The sequence below is a fragment of the Lampris incognitus genome, chromosome 4 (assembly GCF_029633865.1).
Source record: "Lampris incognitus isolate fLamInc1 chromosome 4, fLamInc1.hap2, whole genome shotgun sequence".
Classification (NCBI taxonomy): domain Eukaryota; kingdom Metazoa; phylum Chordata; class Actinopteri; order Lampriformes; family Lampridae; genus Lampris; species Lampris incognitus.
Genome location: NC_079214.1, coordinates 66,263,729 through 66,285,684, shown reverse-complemented (window position 1 = coordinate 66,285,684; position 21,956 = coordinate 66,263,729). Strand labels below are relative to the sequence as shown.

At 46.1% G+C, this 21,956-nt stretch overlaps 1 protein-coding gene across 1 annotated transcript in view; it reads left to right on the top strand.

Moving 5' to 3' along the window:
• Positions 1-21,956, top strand: part of slc9a5 (solute carrier family 9 member A5) — a 99,419-nt gene that overhangs the window by 43,978 nt on the left and 33,485 nt on the right. Inside the window, exons 7-15 of the mRNA XM_056279407.1 lie at positions 351-462; positions 559-653; positions 1,713-1,856; positions 2,097-2,404; positions 5,090-5,185; positions 9,516-9,605; positions 11,637-11,687; positions 14,716-14,870; positions 20,486-20,569. Of these exons, the coding sequence (XP_056135382.1) occupies positions 351-462; positions 559-653; positions 1,713-1,856; positions 2,097-2,404; positions 5,090-5,185; positions 9,516-9,605; positions 11,637-11,687; positions 14,716-14,870; positions 20,486-20,569 (1,135 nt within the window). The remainder of the gene's footprint in view (positions 1-350; positions 463-558; positions 654-1,712; positions 1,857-2,096; positions 2,405-5,089; positions 5,186-9,515; positions 9,606-11,636; positions 11,688-14,715; positions 14,871-20,485; positions 20,570-21,956) is intronic.

Sequence of the window (21,956 nt, the reverse complement as noted above, 5' to 3'; positions counted from 1 at the left end):
GGTGTTATACAGGGGTGCTGTGTTCCACCATGAGGTGCTATACAGGGGTGCTGTGTTCCACCATGAGGTGTTATACAGGGGTGCTGTGTTCCACCATGAGGTGTTATATAGGGGTGCTGTGTTCCACCATGAGGTGTTATACAGGGGTGCTGTGTTCCACCATGAGGTGTTATACAGTATTTTGAAAAATATTGTTTAGATGTTTAAAAAGATTTCAGGTCTGTAGTTTGATAATATTTTTGTGAAAGACTTGTTTAAAAATTCATCTCTCTCTCCCCTCTTTCTCTGTCTTTCTCTCTCCCCTCTTTCTCTGTGTCTCTCTCTCTCTGTCTCTCTCTCCCTCTCCATAGTCCCGGCTGTTGGTGAAGACGGCCCTGAAGCTGCTGATAGTGTTTGTGGAATACGTAGAATCCAACAGTCCTCTGCTGATCCAGGCTGTGAACAGAGTGGACCAGAGAAGAGGTGAACTTCCTCTCTCTTCTCTATCATCAAAGGTTAACGTGTTGCTCAACTCTTCAACGATGTGTGTGTGTGTGTGTGTGTGTATGTGTTTTCCAGGTGTGAAATCCTGGAGTTATCTGTTTGAGATTTTGGAGGAGAAAAATGGTACAGACACAGAGCTGCTCATCTTTACCATGACGCTCATCAACAAGGTGAACATCCCACCAGAACATGTCATGTTTGATTACAACACACCGTTACTGCTGTTCTACTGTCTGTCTTTTCGTGAGTCTCTGGATAACGACGCCTGATGAATGACTACTATTCTACTGTCGGTTTCTCTGTAAGTCTCTGTATAGGTTAACAGACGAATGACTGAAACCAAATTTAAGAATGAACAAGCTCTCGGGTGTCCGGGTGGCGTAGCGGTCTATTCCGTTGCCTACCAACACAGGGATTGCCGGTTCAAATCCCCATGTTACCTCTGGCTTGGTCGGGCGTCCCTACAGACACAATTGGCCGTGTCTGTGGGTGAGAAGCCAGATGTGGGTATGTGTCCTGGTCACTGCACTAGCGCCTCCTCTGGTCGGTCAGGGCACCTGCTGAGGAGGAGGGGGAACTGGGGGGAATAGCGTGATCCTCGCATGCGCTACGTCCCCCTGGTGAAACTCCTCACTGTCAGGTGAAAAGAAGCGGCTGGCAACTCCACATGTATCGGAGGAGGCAAATGATAGTCTGTAGCCCTTCATGGCTTGGCAGAGGGGGTGCAGCAGTGACTGGGACGGCTCGGAAGAGTTGGGTAATTGGCCGGGTACAATTGGGGAGAAGAGGGGGGGTCCACAAAAAAAAGGCAGCAGGAATGGGAGACAGCTGCGATGTGATCCGAGAAATTGTGTCTTGAGATGATTTAGCCAAGAGAGGTGGCGTAGAGAGTAGAAAGCAGTGGGCTAAGTACAGAGCCTTGGGGCACACCTGTTGTAACCTGTTTAGGGGTGGACACCTGACCATTTCATTAATACATGTTACATCTTCCCTGTCAGGTACGATTTTAACTGCTTTAGCACATTACCAACGAAGCCTAGACCTGATGTCAACAGTAGAATCTGATGATTGACTGTTTCAAATGTGGCAGAGGAGAATGCTGATATTTTGGAGGAAGCTTGATTAGTGATGGTAACGTGGTTAGTGTCGGCGTGTAAAAGAGGAGCCAAAGCAGATAAACCTGTGTATGTGTGTGTGTCTTTGCATATGTTGATGTGTTGCACCATTAGACTCTGGCAGTGTTACCTGATCAGGACTCCTTCTACGATGTGACAGACTGTCTGGAACAGCATGGCATGGAACGGATCATCCAACAGCATCTTAACAACAAGGGCACAGATCCAGATCTCAGACAGCAGTTCACCATCTATGAGGTAATGGCAGTTTGACCAGTTCATACTATGTAATACTTTTGATAGATCATATCATTATGTACAAAATGACTAATAAACAGTATTAGTTTATTAATGAATGTAATGCAGAAACAACAAAGTCACTGGGCTTTAGCCCAGCATCTGTATTGGATGAGCGGCCTGTTAATCAGAGAGGGAATGAGTCAAGGAGAGGCAGGTCTTACTGTGAGCTGAATTCACATCTGTTCCCTCCAACCTCAGATGGCTCTAAGGTATGAGGACGGGGAGGTGGACGATGCCCCTCCAAACACCCGCAAGGAACGCCGCAAGACAGCCGCCAATGAGTCAGAGGTACGAAGGAGCCATCGACTGTCTTCTCAGAGCCTCCCCGACGCGCTCCCATCCTCCCCATCCTCGTCCCCTGCCTCCTCCTCACGCTCCTCCCCCCTGCCCTGTGAGCTCAGCAGTCCAACCTCCACCCCCTCTGGATCCCTGAGAGCCTCCCCTCTGCCACCCCCTACAACTACCAATGGTACTGCCGAACCAGAGCCCAATACAGCCTCCAGCTCGTAAGTTTGTAGATGTACGGGCATGCTTGCGTGTATGTGTGTGTGTGTGTGTGTGTGTGTGTGTGTGTGTGTGTGTGTGTGTGTGTGTGTGTGTGTGTGTGTGTGTGTGTGTGTGTGTGTGTGTGTGTGTGTGTGTGTGTGTGTGTGTTTGTGTGTGTGTGAGATGCATGTGCTCTATGCAGATGAATCTCCAATGGTACTGTGGAACCCGAGCCACGCATTTCCTCAGTCACTGACAGTTGTTGCTGTCGGTTCAACTCCATGAGCTGTTAGCATTACGGTAAGGTCTGGCTGTCCAGTAGCATCATTTCACAGCTCATAGGAAGACATAACTGTCATATAAAAGCCAACATGTGTAACCTGATCAGTGGCTGAGATTTGGTTTATAGTCTTCCCCCTATGTTTGGAGTGTCGCTGTGAAGCAAGAAGTTATTATTTGACTTCCTCTGAGTGTGTAGCTGTGTAAGATCCAGTTCCTGACATCACCTCTACAATACGTTTTCAGCACAAAGCCAGCAGGACTTCACACTTTAGTATAACGTTACACATTAAAGCTGAAATGTGGATTTTTTTCCATGTAAACGAACACTGGTTGGTTTACATAATGAATTTCACTTTCATGCAGACCTAAAGTATGTTGTCAGACCCACTGACTAAAAGTAATTATCTTCACAAACGTTCAGAAAACCCTTATTTTTTTTTCATATTTAGAAGGTTATAAGATGGTTATAAGGAGCCATATATAGTACATACATACATACATACATACATAAATACATACATACACACACTCATATATATGTATAAATAAATATATATATATATATATATTAGTGGCACAGTGGTTAGCATGGTCGTCTCACAGCAGGAGGGTCCTGGGTTCAAGCCCCGGGGTAGTCCAACCTTGGGGGTCATCCCGGGTCGTCCTCTGTGTGGAGTTTGCATGTTTTCCCCGTGTCTGCGTGGGTTTCCTCCCATAGTCCAAAGACATGTAGGTCAGGTGGATCGGCTGTACTAAGTTGTCCCTAGGTGTGTGTGTGTGTGTGTGTGTGTGTGTGTGTGTGTGTGTGTGTGTGTGTGTGTGTGTGTGAGGGGTGGACTGGCAGCCTGTCCAGGGTGTCTCCCTGCCTGCCGCCCAGTGACTGCTGGGATAGGCTCCAGCATCCCCGCAGCCCTGAGTAAGGATAAGCGGTTTGGATAATGGATGGATGAATATTTAGAAGGCTACAGTGTTTACATTGCAAGACTCCACTGGTAACATCTGGATTGTTCAGCAGTGGTTAGAGGAGGCGGCTCCCATGATGTTCATGTTTTTGATGTGACCCACTTTGCTCAGTAGCGCTACTATTGGACAAAAATTCTGCAGTTCGTCTTTAACTTTATACATACACTTTACTATTGAACTGTTCACTCTAGCTTCCATTTGAATTGAGATGGCTGCTATCAGAAAGGAATTTGCGCCGGCAGTGCCAAATCCACATTAGCATGTAACAGATACCTAAACAGGTCCCAAGTCAGCCTACAGCCCAGGGACTCTGAATAATTAAGTTTCCTTCATTAATCCCCTTGGAGAAGTTCACTTACTGCAAATTAACCCATCCTAGCTGGGATCTGTGTAGCTAGGAGCAGTGGGCTGCCACCTTCATGCTGCACCCGGGGACCAACTCCAGTTCTTCTCCAATTGCCTTGCTCAGGGGCACAGACAGGAGTGTAAACCCTAACATGCATGTTTGCTTTTTTTTGGTGGGGGAAACCGGAGAAACTCCACCGCCAACACGGGGAGAACATGCAAACTCCACACAGAGGACGATCTGGGATGACCCCCAAGGTGGGATAACCCCCAAGGTTGAATCACCCCGTAGTTTGAAGCAAGGACCTTCTTGTTGTGAGGCGACAGTGCTAAACCACTGGGCCACCGTGCTGCCCAATAAATTCTTATTAATAAGACTGGATGTCCAGTCCCCAGAGGACGTAGATTTTACTTGAGCGAGGCTGCATGGAGTGTGAGTCATGTTTTAAAATGGTGGTTTACTCTATGCACCAGGTCAGATATCAGCTGTGGCTTAGCTAACCTTTCATCTCCAGAGGACCAAACTGCTCTGTTCTTTCCAAGTATAGACCCTGGTCACAGCTAAACCATTTTCTCTCTGTCAGCTGACCACATGTGCAAGAGAGGAAAAGCTGTTTTGTTTGGAGACAGCGTCTCTCTTAGTTCAACATGAAGGAATGTTTCTTCTCGGTTGTATGAACCATATTTGAGTTCCTCAGAAGCGGGCCTTCGTTAGCCCATTTACTTCTGATTAGGGCATGATGTGTGAATTTTTCCAAAAATCCCACTGGCCACTCCTTTAGGCAGTCATTCCCATCTGATGTGACCGCCCCCTGTTGGTCAGCATCCAAAAGTACAAGTGTTCTCACTGCCAGCCTCTATAAAAAGCATTTTGACCTGTCTGATCTCTGGCTGCTTGCCTGCTTCTACTTCTGGGTTCTGGGTTCCATTGCTCATTGGTGTTTTGGTGTTGGTTCTACAGTACTTATTTTATCATTTACCACTGCTCTAACACCCCCCAACTTCTCTTCTTTTACCCCCAATTTCTCCTCTTCTACCCCCCCAACTTCTCTTCTTCAACACCCCCCCCCTCACACACACACATACACTGTGGTGTGTGGTGTCTCCACTACCAGGAGTCGCTCTTTCCTCATGCACCAGCTATCTTCCCTGGGGTTGTCAAGGAGGTCCAGACTATTTTCCAAGACAGGCTCCATCTCTGAGGCACCCAGGTCTGTGATATAACACTCTGACTGAGACCTGCTAGTCCTCATCAGCTCCGAACAACATTGTCTGTCATTAGAGGGGAACCTTTTTTTAAAGGTGCAATCAGTAAATTGTTTCTCTCGTGGCCACCGTCAGCGATCAGTAGGAATTCCATCGATGTTGGCAGCCCTTGATTGGCAGTCCACAGGTGACAAAAGTAATGCAATCTCAAAATTTCACAAGCTTGGTAGCCCAGAAATCCTGCAGAAATGTCAAGTGAATAGGTAATTGTGCTGTAAGACACTATAATATCTATAACGTATCAGACGTGACTGCGGGTGGGAATATATGTATGTGTGTGTATATGTGTGTGTATATATATATATATATATATATATATATATATATATACACTACCGTTCAAAAGTTTGGGATCACCCAAACAATTTCGTGTTTTCCATGAAAAGTCACACTTATTCACCACCATATGTTGTGAAATGAATAGAAAATAGAGTCAAGACATTGACAAGGTTAGAAATAATGATTTGTATTTGAAATAAGATTTTTTTTACATCAAACTTTGCTTTCGTCAAAGAATCCTCCATTTGCAGCAATTACAGCATTGCTGACCTTTGGCATTCTAGCTGTTAATTTGTTGAGGTAATCTGGAGAAATTGCACCCCACGCTTCCAGAAGCAGCTCCCACAAGTTGGATTGGTTGGATGGGCACTTCTTTGAGCAGATTGAGTTTCTGGAGCATCACATTTGTGGGGTCAATTAAACGCTCAAAATGGCCAGAAAAAGAGAACTTTCATCTGAAACTCGACAGTCTATTCTTGTTCTTAGAAATGAAGGCTATTCCATGCGAGAAATTGCTAAGAAATTGAAGATTTCCTACACCGGTGTGTACTACTCCCTTCAGAGGACAGCACAAACAGGCTCTAACAGGTACTATTTAATGAAGATGCCAGTTGGGGACCTGTGAGGCGTCTGTTTCTCAAACTAGAGACTCTAATGTACTTATCTTCTTGCTCAGTTGTGCAACGCGGCCTCCCACTTCTTTTTCTACTCTGGTTAGAGTATCATTATCATTATTCATTATTATTTCTAACCTTGTCAATGTCTTGACTCTATTTTCTATTCATTTCACAACATATGGTGGTGAATAAGTGTGACTTTTCATGGAAAACACAAAATTGTTTGGGTGATCCCAAACACAAAATTGTTTGGGTGATCCCAAACTTTTGAACGGTAGTGTATATATATATATATATATATATAGCCGGGGAGGGCTGCAGACTACCACATGCCTCCTACGATACATGTGGAGTTGCCAGCCGCTTCTTTTCACCTGACAGTGAGGAGTTTCACCAGGGGGTGAAACTATTCACCTGGTGAAACTCCTCACATGGGAGGATCACACTATTCCCCCCAGTTTCCCCTCCCCCCTGAACAGACGCCCCGACCGACCAGAGGAGAGGCTAGTGCAGCGACCAGGACACATACCCACATCCGGCTTCCCACCCGCAGACCCGGCCAGTTGTGCCTGTAGGGACGCCCGACCAAGCCGGAGGTAACACGGGGATTCGAACCGATAATCCCCGTGTTGGTAGGCAACGGAATAGACCGCTACGCTACCCAGACGCCCCCATGGCTGTATATTTAACGACATTGTTGTCTACCTGTTGAGCGGTTGCATGGCCAGTACAGCATTGGTTTTTAATGCTTTTATAGTCACAAAGGTATCAGCCACTCTCCAAAGTAATAAATTATATTCATTTTACATTCGGAGCGTCATTTATCAATTAATTTTTATTTTTGCCAGATGAAACGTTTTTGTTTTTTTATTCTTTTAAGTTGTGTTGCAAAGCTAGCTTCTCCACATTGGAAAGTTGGTAAAGACATTGTATTTCTAAAAGGAAGGGCGCCCTCTACTGGTTTGTTTAACAAAAATAGATATTCCAGGCTGGAACGCAGGTTTCGAAAGATCTCGGCACCAGGCAAAGCTGTTGCTCTGTAGTTTGCAAAGATCAGCAATTCTTTCCAACCCCTGCTGACACGTGGTGGTCACATTTTACTGTGATAAAGTCAAAACTTAACTGATGGCACCTTTACAGATTAAACCTCAACCAGGGGGCTGCGTCTCACTAAGGTCTTTCTCCTTTCCCTCTTTCCTCTTCCGCAGTAACAGGAAAGGATGAAGGGCTGGGGACGTCAAGGTCACATAGATCAGATATACAGAAAGTTACACAGAAAGGAGAGGAACCATGATTGAATTTTTTTTAATGAAAGCAACAAACTAGGATTCACACTTTACTGCCGTTTTATACTCACGCACACAAATCGCAATATACCATACAGTGACACAAACACCAATCCAACAGACAGTAATGCAAATCACTAGCTAACACATTGGCACAGGTGAATTACACACTCCCTTACACACAATCACACATTTTTCTCCATCACTGACTCTATGAACCTCCCTGCTGTGGAGGTCAGACAGTCTGGAGGGAACTGATGTGAGATGGTTTATTAAGCAGTGCCTCCAGGATTTCACGATTTCGCAGTCGCAACAATTAACGCAAATTCAGCCAATCCCCGTGAATTCTGCGCGACCTTGCAATTGACCTTTCGCAAAGTACCGCCCCAGAACGGTGCTTGTCCAATCCTACCTTAGCAACGGTCCGTCAAGCTTCCAAACACACAGCAAGATGCTTAAACGGTGTGCCTATGGGATCTGCAGACCGGATACTAGATATGTGAAAAGTTTGGAGGGGGTGTCATTTTCTTTCCCTTCCCAAAACCCAGAACGCAAGAAGCGCAATGTGGGCAATAGATTTGGCAGTATAGCAGACCCCATGGCCAGCTTCATCCATCCAGAATCACCACAAATACCTGTCTGCTCCTAGCTAAGCTTGCTACTAGCTATTATTGATAGCTAATACAGCTATGGAACAGTGGCTGAGAAGTGTCACTAAAGTCCAGAAATTCAAGACCACCCTCCTCTCTAGAACTGGAAAGTACAGATTTTTTTAAGTCTATGTGAAATGTTTTTCCATACAAAATACAAAAAGGCTTTATTCATTTCTTTAACTGTAGTCTTGAATGAATAGCAACAAAGACGGGTAGACCAAGCGGGACAGACCTTCTGCCTTGGAGAGGAGCAGCCTCCCAGTAATAGAGAAGTCCCTCTGAAGCCATAGGTTAAGATATTTCTGACCTTTTTTATTGGACTAGTACATTTTTGGTGTTGCCTATCTGCCAGGTGTTGGTAACATGTATCCCAGGATACCTGGCAGATTCCTTAATGGCGTTGGGTGTATTTTTTGCAATTGACAAAAAAGAAAAGGTTGTGAAGATGCAGACATGTGCGCCGCGGACGTCTCAGGTTTACCAACTAAAGTTACTGCCCAAGACCAATTCCCTGATGTTCTGCACGAGGGCGGGAGGGGGGGGGTAAAGTTGTTCTGCACCACGTGCGACGTTGTGGTGGAGCACAAAGGAAAATCGTCAAGTGACACGCGCTTCTCGCGGCAAAACACATCCGGGGCGTGGCTGAAGCGCGTCCGCAACAGACGAGACAAATCACCCGTTGCGTCCAGACCTTTCAGATAGCTGTTCATCCCGTTCCCGCCCAGTGAAAGCCGGACGTGTTGAAGCTGAGTGTTTGTGATTACCTGAAGGGCGACGTGTTCCTTCGTGGGTTGAGAAAATGCCCCTGCTTCGTAATCTGAATGAGCTGTTTAAAATGAATGGCCGTAGCACGTATGAACGTCCGTCCGTCCTTCACGAATGAACGAGACGCCGTACAAATCGCTCCAAGAAAGACGGTTAACGTACCGTCGCCATGGAAAACGCCGGTTCCGGTTCAGCGACAGGACGCGCCGGAAGTCGCGCCCATAATTCACGCAAGGTCTCATGGGGGCTCGGAATGAGGTGGCTCGCAAACCACTAACCACGCGTGCTTGCCTGATTGCATGGATTTGTGTAACCCTGGGCCCCTTTTTTTTTGGTAAGGCCACTTACAACAACACTCAACGGTGCCGGTCTCTTCTCACGGGAACAAGTCGCCTCCGATTCTTCATGAATTTTACAACAAAAAAAATCGCAAATATTTTTGCAATTTTCGCGTGCTCAATTTCATTAAAAAAAAAAAACCCCGGCTAAAAACATCCCAACATGCACTGCGGTTTTTTTATTTTTAGAAAAACTGCCGCGAAATCAGGCATTTTAGGGGGCAACACCCCCCCCCCAAAAAAGCCCGCGAAATCCTGGAGGGACTGAATTCAGACTGTGTGTGTGTCTGACTATACATTCTCTCACTGTGTGTATGTGTGTGTGTGTGTGATGCAGTCCATCTCCCACAGACCCTGTTGGCCCTAAGAAGCCACCACAGCTCAGTCCGGAGCCGCCTACAAAGACCGAGAGCAAAACCACCTTCAAGTAAGCACTTTTCTTACTGATCCAGATTGTGTTAACATGCGTTCGGTTGTGTTAGATTTTTGTTGTTGTTGTTGTTGTTTTGTTTTTTTGTTAGATTTTGTTTTGTTGTGGTAGATTTTGTTAAAACGTGTTAAAACCTGTTCGATTGTGTGAGATTTTGGTACATTGCTTTAAAATGTGTGATATTTTGTCACAATGCACTGAAACGTGTTAAGATTGTGGAAGTGTGGTCTAGACATTAACACAATGCAGAGGGGTGAGGTGGAGAATAAGGGAGGAGAATGGGTGTAGGGGTGAAGCAGTCATGGCTCGTTCCATAGCGCCATTTCACTTTAATGTCATCAACTAAAGACTGCAGTGCATCATGGGATTGATAAGGGCCTAATTTCAAATGAAGTTTCACTGACTAAATCCTGTGAACACCATCACACACTGTGTTATATTCTGTAACTTCTTTCTTTAGCTTCATTCTTGTAATTAGGTTTTCAGAATCAAATCACAGACAACTGGTTTGAACTCTTACTGACGGTCTCAACTGCGGATATGTGTTACATAAATTATCTTCCCCTTGTTACCTATCTCTGTAGCATAGTTCCTCTTAAAGGTGCAGTACACCATTCCGTTCCTCTTAAAGGTACAGTGCACCATTCCGTTCCTCTTAAAGGTACAGTACACCATTCCGTTCCTCTTAAAGGTACAGTACACCATTCCGTTCCTCTTAAAGGTACAGTACACCATTCCGTTCCTCTTAAAGGTGCAGTGCACCATTCCGTTCCTCTTAAAGGTACAGTACACCATTCAGTTCCTCTTAAAGGTGCAGTATACACCATTCAGTGCCTCTTAAAGGTGCAGTACACCGTTCAGTTCCTCTTAAAGGTGCAGTACACCATTCAGTTCCTCTTAAAGGTACAGTACACCGTTCAGTACATGGCCAGGGGGGAAGTTTTCACTTGGAGAGCTGAGACCTGTTGGGCAGGAGAATATGTACACACCACACACCCAACACACTCCTGGAAAATATAAACAATACGCTGCCGTCACATCCAGACGCCATGTGGGCCTGCTGGATGTCTGAAGAGGACAGATTAAATATAGAAATAAACTCTGTACATGTTAAACACATTTATTCTGCTAAAACGGCCTCTCTCTCTCTCTCTCTCTCTCTCTCTCTCTCTCTCTCTCTCTCTGTCACTCTGTCTTTCTCTCTCTCTGCCGCTCTCTGTCTCTGTTGCTCTCTGTCACTGTCTCTCTGTCTCTCTCTGTCTGTCTCTGTCGCGATGTCTGTCTGTCTCTTTCTCTGTTGCTCTGTCTCTCTCTCTGTCGCGCTCTCTGTCTCTCTGTGTTTGTCTCTCTCTGTCTCTCTGTGTTTGTCTCTCTCTGTCTTTCTCTCTTTAATGGGTTATCTTCTTGGAGGTTTATGCTCACATTGACTGACTTCATGCTGAGAGTATCAAAGCTGTTGACAGCAGTGAAGGACTGTTCGAGCTGCACTCCTGGATACTGTGCATGCAGACAGATGTCCTTTTTGATACGCTCCATCTCTTTTTTATTTATGACAGCGACTAAGCCATGAATATTCAAATCATGACGTCATTTGTAGTCCGTCATTCCAATGTTGGTGTGTGGTAGGACTTTGTCAGGGAGAATGATGGGGTGCGTAGTCTTTTACGTCTTCATCACAGCAGCCAGATGAGGAACAACGCGAGTAGCGCTGCAGGTAGTGTTGAGTCTGAAGAAGGAGCGAAGTTGTGTCTAGTGAGCAGATATCACAGGACCGGCATCAGTGAGTAAAACAGGTTCAGCCATGTTTCTGGGTTTGGCGGTGGGGAAGGTGCTGACATACCGGTACTGCTGACCATCGTTCATTTACAACGGAGCTCAAACATCGCTCAGCTCACCAGCACCTGTGTAGGAGATGGACAGTTAAAATGAAACCGTGACCTTCAGGACTTTAGCCTTAAACCAGTTTGTGTGCTGGACTGCCTGCTGCTCTGGCTGTTGAGTCTTGGTAAAGCTGCTCTCTCTCTCCAGCCCGGACGACTGTAACGTTAACCCAGACAAGCCTGTTCTGAGGAGGTTCGAGTAAGTACTGGACCAGGCCTGGTCGCAGGTTCTGGAGCTGGGCTACAAATGCATGCTGGGAGCTGGTTGTGGCCCACTGGGGCTTTCTGCTTTGTGTGTGTGTGTGTGTGTGTGTGTGTGTGTGTGTGTGTTGACCCGGCATGGCACAGGTCAGGTGAACTGCTGAGTGATGCACGTGTTCAGTGATTTACAAGTCATGATCAGCCAGTCTCATCAGGCTTCTGGTTAGTGCTGGGCAATGTGGAAAATATTATCAGGAGAATCACGGGGGCGTCCGGGTAGTGTAGCGGTCTATTCCATTGCCTACCAACACAGGGATCGCCGGTTCGAATCCCCGTGTTACCTCCGGCTTGGTCAGGCGTCCCTACAGACTCAAATGGCCGTGTCTGTGGTGGGAAGCCGCATATGGGTATGTGTCCTGGTTGCTGCACTAGCGCCTCCTCTGGTTGGTTGGGGCGCCTGTTTGGGGGTGGGGGGACTGGGGGTAATATCGTGATCTTCCCACGCGTTACGTCCCCCTGGTGAAACTCCTCCCTGTCAGGTGAAAAGAAGCGGCTGGCGACTCCACGTGTCAGAGGAGGCATGTGGTAGTCTGCAGCCCTCCCCGGATCAGCAGAGGGGGTGGAGCAGAGACCGGGACAGCTCGGAAGAGTGGGGTAATTGGCAAAGTACAATTTTATATATATACACTACCGTTCAAAAGTTTGGGATCACCCAAACAATTTTGTGTTTTCCATGAAAAGTCACACTTATTCACCACCATATGTTGTGAAATGAATAGAAAATAGAGTCAAGACATTGACAAGGTTAGAAATAATGATTTGTATTTGAAATAAGATTTTTTTTACATCAAACTTTGCTTTCGTCAAAGAATCCTCCATTTGCAGCAATTACAGCATTGCAGACCTTTGGCATTCTAGCTGTTAATTTGTTGAGGTAATCTGGAGAAATTGCACCCCACGCTTCCAGAAGCAGCTCCCACAAGTTGGATTGGTTGGATGGGCACTTCTTTGAGCAGATTGAGTTTCTGGAGCATCACATTTGTGGGGTCAATTAAACGCTCAAAATGGCCAGAAAAAGAGAACTTTCATCTGAAACTCGACAGTCTATTCTTGTTCTTAGAAATGAAGGCTATTCCATGCGAGAAATTGCTAAGAAATTGAAGATTTCCTACACCGGTGTGTACTACTCCCTTCAGAGGACAGCACAAACAGGCTCTAACCAGAGTAGAAAAAGAAGTGGGAGGCCGCGTTGCACAACTGAGCAAGAAGATAAGTACATTAGAGTCTCTAGTTTGAGAAACAGACGCCTCACAGGTCCCCAACTGGCATCTTCATTAAATAGTACCTGTTAGAGCCTGTTTGTGCTGTCCTCTGAAGGGAGTAGTACACACCGGTGTAGGAAATCTTCAATTTCTTAGCAATTTCTCGCATGGAATAGCCTTCATTTCTAAGAACAAGAATAGACTGTCGAGTTTCAGATGAAAGTTCTCTTTTTCTGGCCATTTTGAGCATTTAATTGACCCCACAAATGTGATGCTCCAGAAACTCAATCTGCTCAAAGAAGTGCCCATCCAACCAATCCAACTTGTGGGAGCTGCTTCTGGAAGCGTGGGGTGCAATTTCTCCAGATTACCTCAACAAATTAACAGCTAGAATGCCAAAGGTCTGCAATGCTGTAATTGCTGCAAATGGAGGATTCTTTAACGAAAGCAAAGTTTGATGTAAAAAAAATCTTATTTCAAATAAAAATCATTATTTCTAACCTTGTCAATGTCTTGACTCTATTTTCTATTCATTTCACAACATATGGTGGTGAATAAGTGTGACTTTTCATGGAAAACACGAAATTGTTTGGGTGATCCCAAACTTTTGAACGGTAGTGTATATATATATATATATATATATATATGTGTCTGCTTACATATGAAAAAATAGCATGTTTAAGAATCCCGCTGAAGTTCCTCACGCTGAGCTAATGTAAACTATAATATCAAACTGAAAATTAGTTTCCAAATAAGACCCCCTCAAATATTTAAGACCTCATTTTGGGAGAAATTTCGGTTCATGGATTCTTGTCGTCATTAATCTCGACAGCAAAATTGTGCGTCACAGCATTACCAAAGTGTTTTTCTTCTTGGTTTAATAGCCCTGGAACCCGATAAAGGTTAATACTGAAGTATTTGTCCAGACCTGCTTCCATTAGAGGGTCGGTTGAACTGGAGTTTGTTTGCACAAAGGGAATTCTGGGTAATTTTGCCTCCAGGGCACGATGAGTTTCTTAAGGAAACACTTTTCCCGTCTTTCTTTTTTTCTTTTTGGAAAGCCTGAATCTATTGTTTCACTGCTGTCCACCTCAGGACAGTAGAAACTGAAAGCAGAAATATACTGAACTGTAACAAGGATGGGTGATCATACAGTTCTTGCTGAGCGCTCTGTGCTGGTGGAGGACCTCAGTGAAGCCACCGCTCCTCATCCTCGTGTGCTGCTCTGCACGCAGGAGGAAGCAGGATGCTGGTCGTACAGTTGTGAGGAGTAAAGGGTGTGCATGAGGTGGGAGGGGAATGAGAGAAAGCCACTTTGGCTGAGGTAGGTGGGCTCTGATTGGTCAGCTCAGGAATCCTCCGTCCTCCCCCATGCTGATTGGCTGCTCAGTCTGTCAGTCATTCAGAATAGTAAATTCATAAATATCTGTTGGTGTTGTTCGTGTGTGTGTGTGTGTGGGGGGGGGGGGTGCTGCTGTGCCTGGTGGAGGAGGTGCGGGGAGGCGATGCCTTGGCTCCTTTCGCAGTGCTCTTGGTCCTACGCTGGTGTCCAGTCCCTACTGGAGCTTTGGTGGTGCATCATAATCAACCTGGAATCGTGTGTTTAACTCTGAATCAGAAACATCCTGCTGATTGAAGTGATTCCATCTCTAATCCCTGCGTGTGGGTGTGGGCGGGGGGGTTGGGGGTGGAGGGTGGGGTGGGTTGGGGTATGTGTTTGTGTGTGAGAGAACCCAAGTTGCCTTGTTTCCTTGCATGCTGTAGAGACTCGTTCCTGCGGAGCCTGGCTGCCTCTCAGTGGGAGAAGAAGAGGCGATCGCTCCATGCTACCAAACACCCGGACCCAGCGTCCTCGTCTGAGGACGTCGCAGTGATGCACCTGCCCTTGGAGTCCTGCAGTGGCGCTACCCCGACTGAAGGCAGGTTCCACTCTGGACCAGAGTGCACACACCAGTCAGAAACCGCACCAGCACCAGAAAGTGGTGAAATTCTTTCCTATGGTGAACTCCACCCGTCTGGTGTTTCACACATTAAAACAAACCTCCGGGTAGCATAGCGGTCTATTCCGTTGCCTACCAACACGGGGATCGCCGGTTCGAATCCCCGTGTTGCTTCCGGCTTGGTCGGGCGTCCCTACAGACACAGTTGGCCGTGTCTGCGGGAGGGAAGCCGGATGTGGTTGTGTGTCCTGGTCGCTGCACTGGCGCCTCCTCTGGTTGGTCGGGGCGCCTGTTCGGGGGGGGAGGGGGGAATAGCGTGATCCTCCCACGTGCTACGTCCCCCGGGTGAAACTCCTCACTGTCAGGTGAAAAGAAGTGGCTGGCGACTCCACATGTACCGGAGGAGACATGTGGTAGTCTGCAGCCCTCCCCGGATTGGCAGAGGGGGTGGAGCAGAGACCAGGACGGCTCAGAAGAGCGGGGTAATCGGCCGGATACAACTGAGGTGGAAAGGGGGGGAAATTCAAAGATAAATAAATAAATAAACACTTGCAACAAAATGCTGGTTCTAGTTTAATAATAATAATAATAATAATAATCAGTAAATTTATATAGTGTTTTATCTAGACACCCAAACTGCCTTACGGTGAAGGGGGTAACTCACCTCAATCACCACCAATGTGTAGCACCACCTGGGTGATGCACGGCAGCCATTTTGCACCAGAATGCTCACCACACATCAGCTTGAGGTGGAGAGGGAGGAGTCATTGAGCCAATTACATGGGGGGATGATCAGGTGGCCATATAGAGAGACAGGTTGGGAATGTTGCCAGGACACCGGGGAACCCCCTACTCTCTGTGATAAGTGCCATGGGATCTTTAATGACCTCGGTTTAATGTCTCATCCGAAGGACGGCATGTCCCACAGCACAGTGTCCCCGTCACTGCGCTGGGGCATTGGGATTTGGTATTTATTGTTTTTATTAGGACCCGGGGGAAGACTGCCCCCTACTGGCCAACCAACACCACTTCCAGCAGCAACTCAGTTTTCCCGGGAGGTCTTCCATCCAAGTACTAGCCAAGCTCTCACCTGCTTAACTTCTGTCATTTGGCAGAGCCAGGGTCCATGCTGGTATGGCTGCCAGATTCTTTATTCCCGCATTCAAATTCACACACATGAACACACACTGACAGACAGGCAGACATATACACAGACACACACATTTAGGTGATTGGTATGCATTCACACACGTCAAGTCAAATTTTAAGTCAGTTGTATTTGTGTAGCCCAAATCACAAGGTAGTCCCAAAGGGCTTTACAATCAGTACAAAATACAACAGTAACGATATGCTACACCCTCTATCATTGGAACCTAAACCCCAATAACGAAAAACCACAAGAAATGCCTCGTCAAGGGAAAAAAAAATATGGAAGAAACCTCAGAAAGAGCAACAGAACAGGGGTCCCTCTTCCAGGTTGGACAGCACAAAACAAAAAATAACAGAATCATAATGTTACATCATGGATTACACAGAGCCAGGTACTGTAGAACACATACAGTTAATGCATAACATTCAGCAATCTTGAATATGCTGAGTAATAAAGTGTAAAGAGGGTGCAAGGCACATTTAGTGAATCTGTGACCATCCAAGACGACAGGAACCCCACAGATGCAGTCAAGAGCCGATGGGACCCCGTGCCCCAAAACCAGCTCTGCTCAGTGGGGCACTGCAGAGAGAACAGACTTCATACACACTCAAGAGGCCAGCCAGCCAGGCTTCGACACAGCATTCACACAGAGAGAGAGAGAAAGTAGACGAGAGAAGTGACGAGAGTGACTCAACTACGAAGTTGTCGTGGCTAAAACAAATAGTATAAAGGCAATTTTAAATGAGGACTGTGCAAATGATAGCATAAATCTCCAGGAGGGCGGGACTGTGACTAAGAGAAAACAGGCCGCAGTGCAAACAGGCTCCTAAGTAATCAGGCGATCAAAAGGCAAGGCAAGGCAAGGCAAATGTATTTGTATAGTATATTTCAGCGTCAAGATAATTCAAAGTGCTTTACATAAAACACATGACATTAAGAAAAGCAGCATAAGGCAATAAAAATAAATTTACAAACAAAAAGAGAGTAAAGTTACAGTACAGTGCAAGATGACATCAAAAACTTCAAGTTTTATTTCATAAAAGGCAGTGGCAAACAGGAAAGTCTTCAACCTTGATTTAAAAGAACAGAGTTGCAGCAGACGTGCAGGTTTCTGGGAGTTTGTTCCAGATATGTGGTGTATAAAAACTGAAAGCTGCGCCTCCATTTTTAGTCTTGACTCTAGGGACAGAAAGCAGACCTTTCCCAGACGATCTGAGAGATCTAAGCTTGTTCATAGCGTAGCAGAAGATCAGAAATGTATTTTGGCCCTAAGCCATTCAGTGCTTTATAAACCAAGAGAAGAATTTTAAAATCAATTGTTTGATGGACAGGAAGCCAGTGTAAAGACCTCAGAACTGGAGTGATGTGATCCACTCTTTTGGTCTTAATAAGGACTTAAGCAGCAGCATTCTGGATCAGCTGCAGCTGTTTGATTGGTCTTTTTTTCTTTCATTTTTCTGAGACCTGTAAAGACACTGTTACAATAGTCGAGTCGACTGAAGATAAAAGCATGGACATGTTTTTCCAAATCCTGCTGACACATAAATCCTTTAATTCTTGATATATTCTCCAGGTGATAGTAGGCTGACTTTGTAATTGTCTTAATGTGGCTGTATAAATTCAGGTCTGAGTCCATGACTACACCAAGATTTCTGGCTTGGTTTGTGGTTTTTTAACATTACCGACTGTAGCTGAGCGCTGACTTTTAGTCATTCTTCCTTGGCTCCAAAGACAATTACTTCAGTTTTATCTTAGTTTCATTGAAGACATTTCTGAGACATCCAAGCATTGATTTGTTCAATGCACTTGCTCAGTGCATGTGTGGGATTATATTCCTCTTGTGATATGGTTATGTAAATCTGTATGTCATTTGCATAATTATGGTAACATATGTTTTGTTTTCCTTAATCTGAACTAGTGGGAGCATATAGATGTTAATCAGAAGCAGCCCCAGAATGGAGCCTTGAGGAACTCCCCAGGTCATTTTTGTACACACAGATTTGTAATTACCTGTAGATATGACATATTCCCTGTCCTTTAAGTAGGATTCAAACCATTTTAGTGCTGTGCCAGAAAGTCCCACCCAGTTTTCTAATTGGTCTAATATTATGTTGTAGTCACTTGTGTTGAATGCAGCACTGAGATCCAATAATACCAGGACTGAGATGCTGCCACTGTCTATGTTTAAGCAGATGTAATTAAAGACCTTAACAAGAGCAGTCTCAGTGCTGTGGTGTGGTCGAAATCCTGACTGGAAGACAATAAAGTTGTTGTTTTGTGCCAGTTGTTGACCTGCTGGAAAACAGCATTTTCAATTATTTTACTTAGAAACGTGAGGTTTGATATGGGCCTATAATTATTCATTAGTGAAGTGTCTAGATTATTCTCTTTTAACAGTGGCTTGATGACTGCTGTTTTTAGGGCCTTTGGAAAGAAATCTGAGAGAAGCGATGTGTTGACAATTTGTAGAAGATCTGAACATTTTACTGGTGCTTTAAGTGATACGCTGTTTTGTGATTACTTCTGTTTGAGCATTTGTGTGCATAGAGACAGTACTCGCAAAGAAAACACATGAATGATCGGAGAGAGCAACGCCAGTCACCACAACCTTAGAAATGTCCAGACCCTTGGAGATAATTAAGTCCTTGTGTGTGGGCTCTATCGCATGCTGAGTCAGTCCATAGTTATCAAGAACACAACACAGTTCCTCTGTCCTGGGGGTTGTCAGCATGGATGTTTAAATCACCAGCAATAACTACACTGTCAAATTCAATACAAATTATAGACAGCAGTTCAGTCAAGGCATCAAAAAAGTTTGCATTGTATTTAGGTGGCCTATAGATATTTAGAAATATAACTCGAAGAGGAATTCAACTGAAGAGCCACATATTCAAAAGAAGCAGTTTCCATAAGATAGCTTCTTGCATTGGAGCGAATCCATCCATCCATCCATTACCCAAGCCGCCTATCCCAACCAGGGTCGCAGGATGCTGGAGCCTATCTCAGCAGTCATTGGGCGGCAGGTGGGGAGACACCCTGTACAGGTCACCAGTCCATCACAGGGCTGACACATTCACACCTAGGAACAATCTAGTATGGCCGATTCACCTGACCGACATGTCTTTGGACTGTGGCGAATCGTTAGGGTTAATACTCCTGCCTGTGCCCCTGAGCAAGGCAATGGAAAGAAGAACTGGAGTTGGACCCCGGGCGCTGCAGCTGCCCACTGCTCCTATACAATAGGATGGGTTAAATGCAGAGAGCACATTCATTGTGAGAATATAGTGGCTTTCATTTATTTTCAACTTCACCTCCTTTCTTATGCCTTCTGGCTTCGCTCAAAAGACGGAAGTTCACGGGGGTTGACTCAGTAAGAAGTTGCACTGTTGTCTTGGTCTAACCAAGTTTCAGTTAAAAATATAAAATTGAGATTGTGCTTGACGATAAAATCATTCATTAAAAATGTTTTTCCTGCCAAAGACCTGATGTTTAGTAATGCTAAATTTAGTGTTAAGAGTGTTATCCGCCCAATTTTTCATGACAGACTGTGGCTGCTGGCGCACAACTGGAGTCAGATTAGATAAAGTTGCTGTGTGCTGTGAGTACACTTTGTTCCTCCTGATGCTGGTCAAAACAGAGTCCATAGCAAGCAGAGCGTTGCTCAGCACTCTGGTCACAGCAGGTTCAGTGGAGTGACAGGCCTGAAAGCTGACTGAAAAGGTTCATATAGGTGGTTTTCTTCTATGTGGGTCGAAAGTTGTTGATACACAACTCTCTCTAGTACTTTAGAAAAGAGAATGGAAGATTAGAGACTGCTCGATAGTGATTAAGAGAGCCTGGATCAAAGTGCGGTTTCTTAAGTAGAAGTTTGACCACAGCTGTCTTAAAACTGCGGGGATCAGTGCCAGTAGTGATAAATGAACAATGTCTAGTATAGTAGGGGGCAGCACGGTGGCGCAGTGGCTAGTATGGTTGCCTCACAGCAAGAAGGTCCTGGGTTCGAGCCCCGGGTCGTCCCGGGTCGTTCTCTGTGTGGAGTTTACATGTTCTCCCCCTGTCTGCATGGGTTTCCTCCGGGGCTCCGGTTTCCTCCCGCAGTCCAAAGACATGTAGGTCAGGTGACTCGGCCGTACTAAGGTGTGAATGTGTGTGTGTGGTGGTGGTGGTGGTGGTGGTGGGGGGGGGGTGTCGGGGGGGGGGTGCTGTGATGGTCTGACAGCCTGTCCAGGGTGTCTCCCCAAATGCTACCCAATAACTGCTAGGATAGGCTCCAGCATCCCACGACCCTGAGAGCAGGATAAGCGGTTTGGATAATGGATGGATGGTACTGCAGGTCCAAGGAAAGGCCAGAGGTCATGCTAGTCTCTGACTGGAATCTCACGTCTTATTAACTGAATGCATAATTTGTGTGTGTGTGTGTTGTGTGTATGTGTGTGTCTTCCAGGTTCCTCCCAGGCCCACAGTGATGTCGAGAGCGTCGGTGCTGCAGAAACCCAGGAAGAAACGCAGACCTCCCAGAGTGATCCAGGCAAGATGAGTCAGATACACAGACTAACCAAAATTTGCCACTAGATGGCGATAAATGCAACGCATAAAGTAACCTACTTCAAACCTCTGTTTATGAATCCTTCCTTAGAACATAGAGAGAGAGAGAGAGAGAGAGAGAGAGAGAGAGAGAGAGAGAGAGAGAGAGAGAGAGAGAGAGAGAGAGAGAGAGAGAGAGAGTGATCCGACAACATAAAAAATAAAATGTTAAAAATGTGGCAGCCCTTATATTTTAGAAGCTCTGGCTAAATACGAAATTGTCCCTAGGTGTGTGTGTGTGTGTGTGTGTGTGTGTGTGTGTGTGTGTGTGTGTGTGTGTGTGTGTGTGTGTGTGTGTGTGTGTGTGTGTGTGTGTGTGTGTGGGCCCTGTGATGGCCTGGCGGCCTGTCCAGGGTGTCTCCCTGCTTGCCGCCCAATGACTGCTGGGATAGGCTCCAGCATCCCCGCGACCCTGGTAGGATAAGAGGTTTGGATAATGGGTGGATGGGTGGATGGATGGGTGGATGGGTGGATGGCTAAACACTTCAACCTAATACTGAAGGCTGGTTACGTCTCTTGCATCCACAACAGTAAACTGATTACCCCTGTATACAAGAAAAAACAAACAAACAAACAGGTGAATTGGGCCTCAGAAGTTACTGTGACACCGCTCATCTAAAAGTGGGGTCTTAAAAGAAGAAGAAGAAGAAGAAAGAATGTGGCGCAGTGGTTAGCGTGGTCGCCTCACAGCAAGAGGGGTCCTGGGTTCGAGCCCCGGGGTAGTCTGACCCTGGGGTCGTCCCCTGTGTGGAGTTTGCATGTTCTCGCCGTGTCAGCGTGAGTTTCCTCCGGGGGCTCCGGTTTCCTCCACAGTCCAAAGACATGTAGGTCAGGTGAATCGGCCGTACTACATTGTCCCTAGGTGTGAATGTGTCGGCCCTGTGATGGCCTGGCGGCCTGTCCAGGGTGTCTCCCTGCCTGCCGCCCAATGACTGCTGGGATAGGCTCCAGCATCCCCGCGAACCCAGTTGGGATAAGTGGCTTGTCTGCGGAGGTCGCTCTCGGTGAACAGTCGTGGACGCCGGCCTTGAGGGCTGAATGTAAAACCGTCGTAGGTTGGTAAGAGTTCGGTTCGCCCTCGGTCCCCCCTTTACAGACTCTGGTTTCCGTGTCAGTGCGCTCCGTACCAACCAGACTGCATCTCATGTGTTTCCCTCTGTAACCGTGTTAGCCGCCGCAGCCTGTGTTATTATCGGTGGAGAATAACACAGGCTGCGGGTAATGCGGTGGCCTGGTTGGCCGCCATCTCTGTTTACAGTTTGAATCGAACAAATAAAAACGTTCAAATTTAAAAGTTCAACGATAACATGTTCCCCTGCAATGTTTGCCTC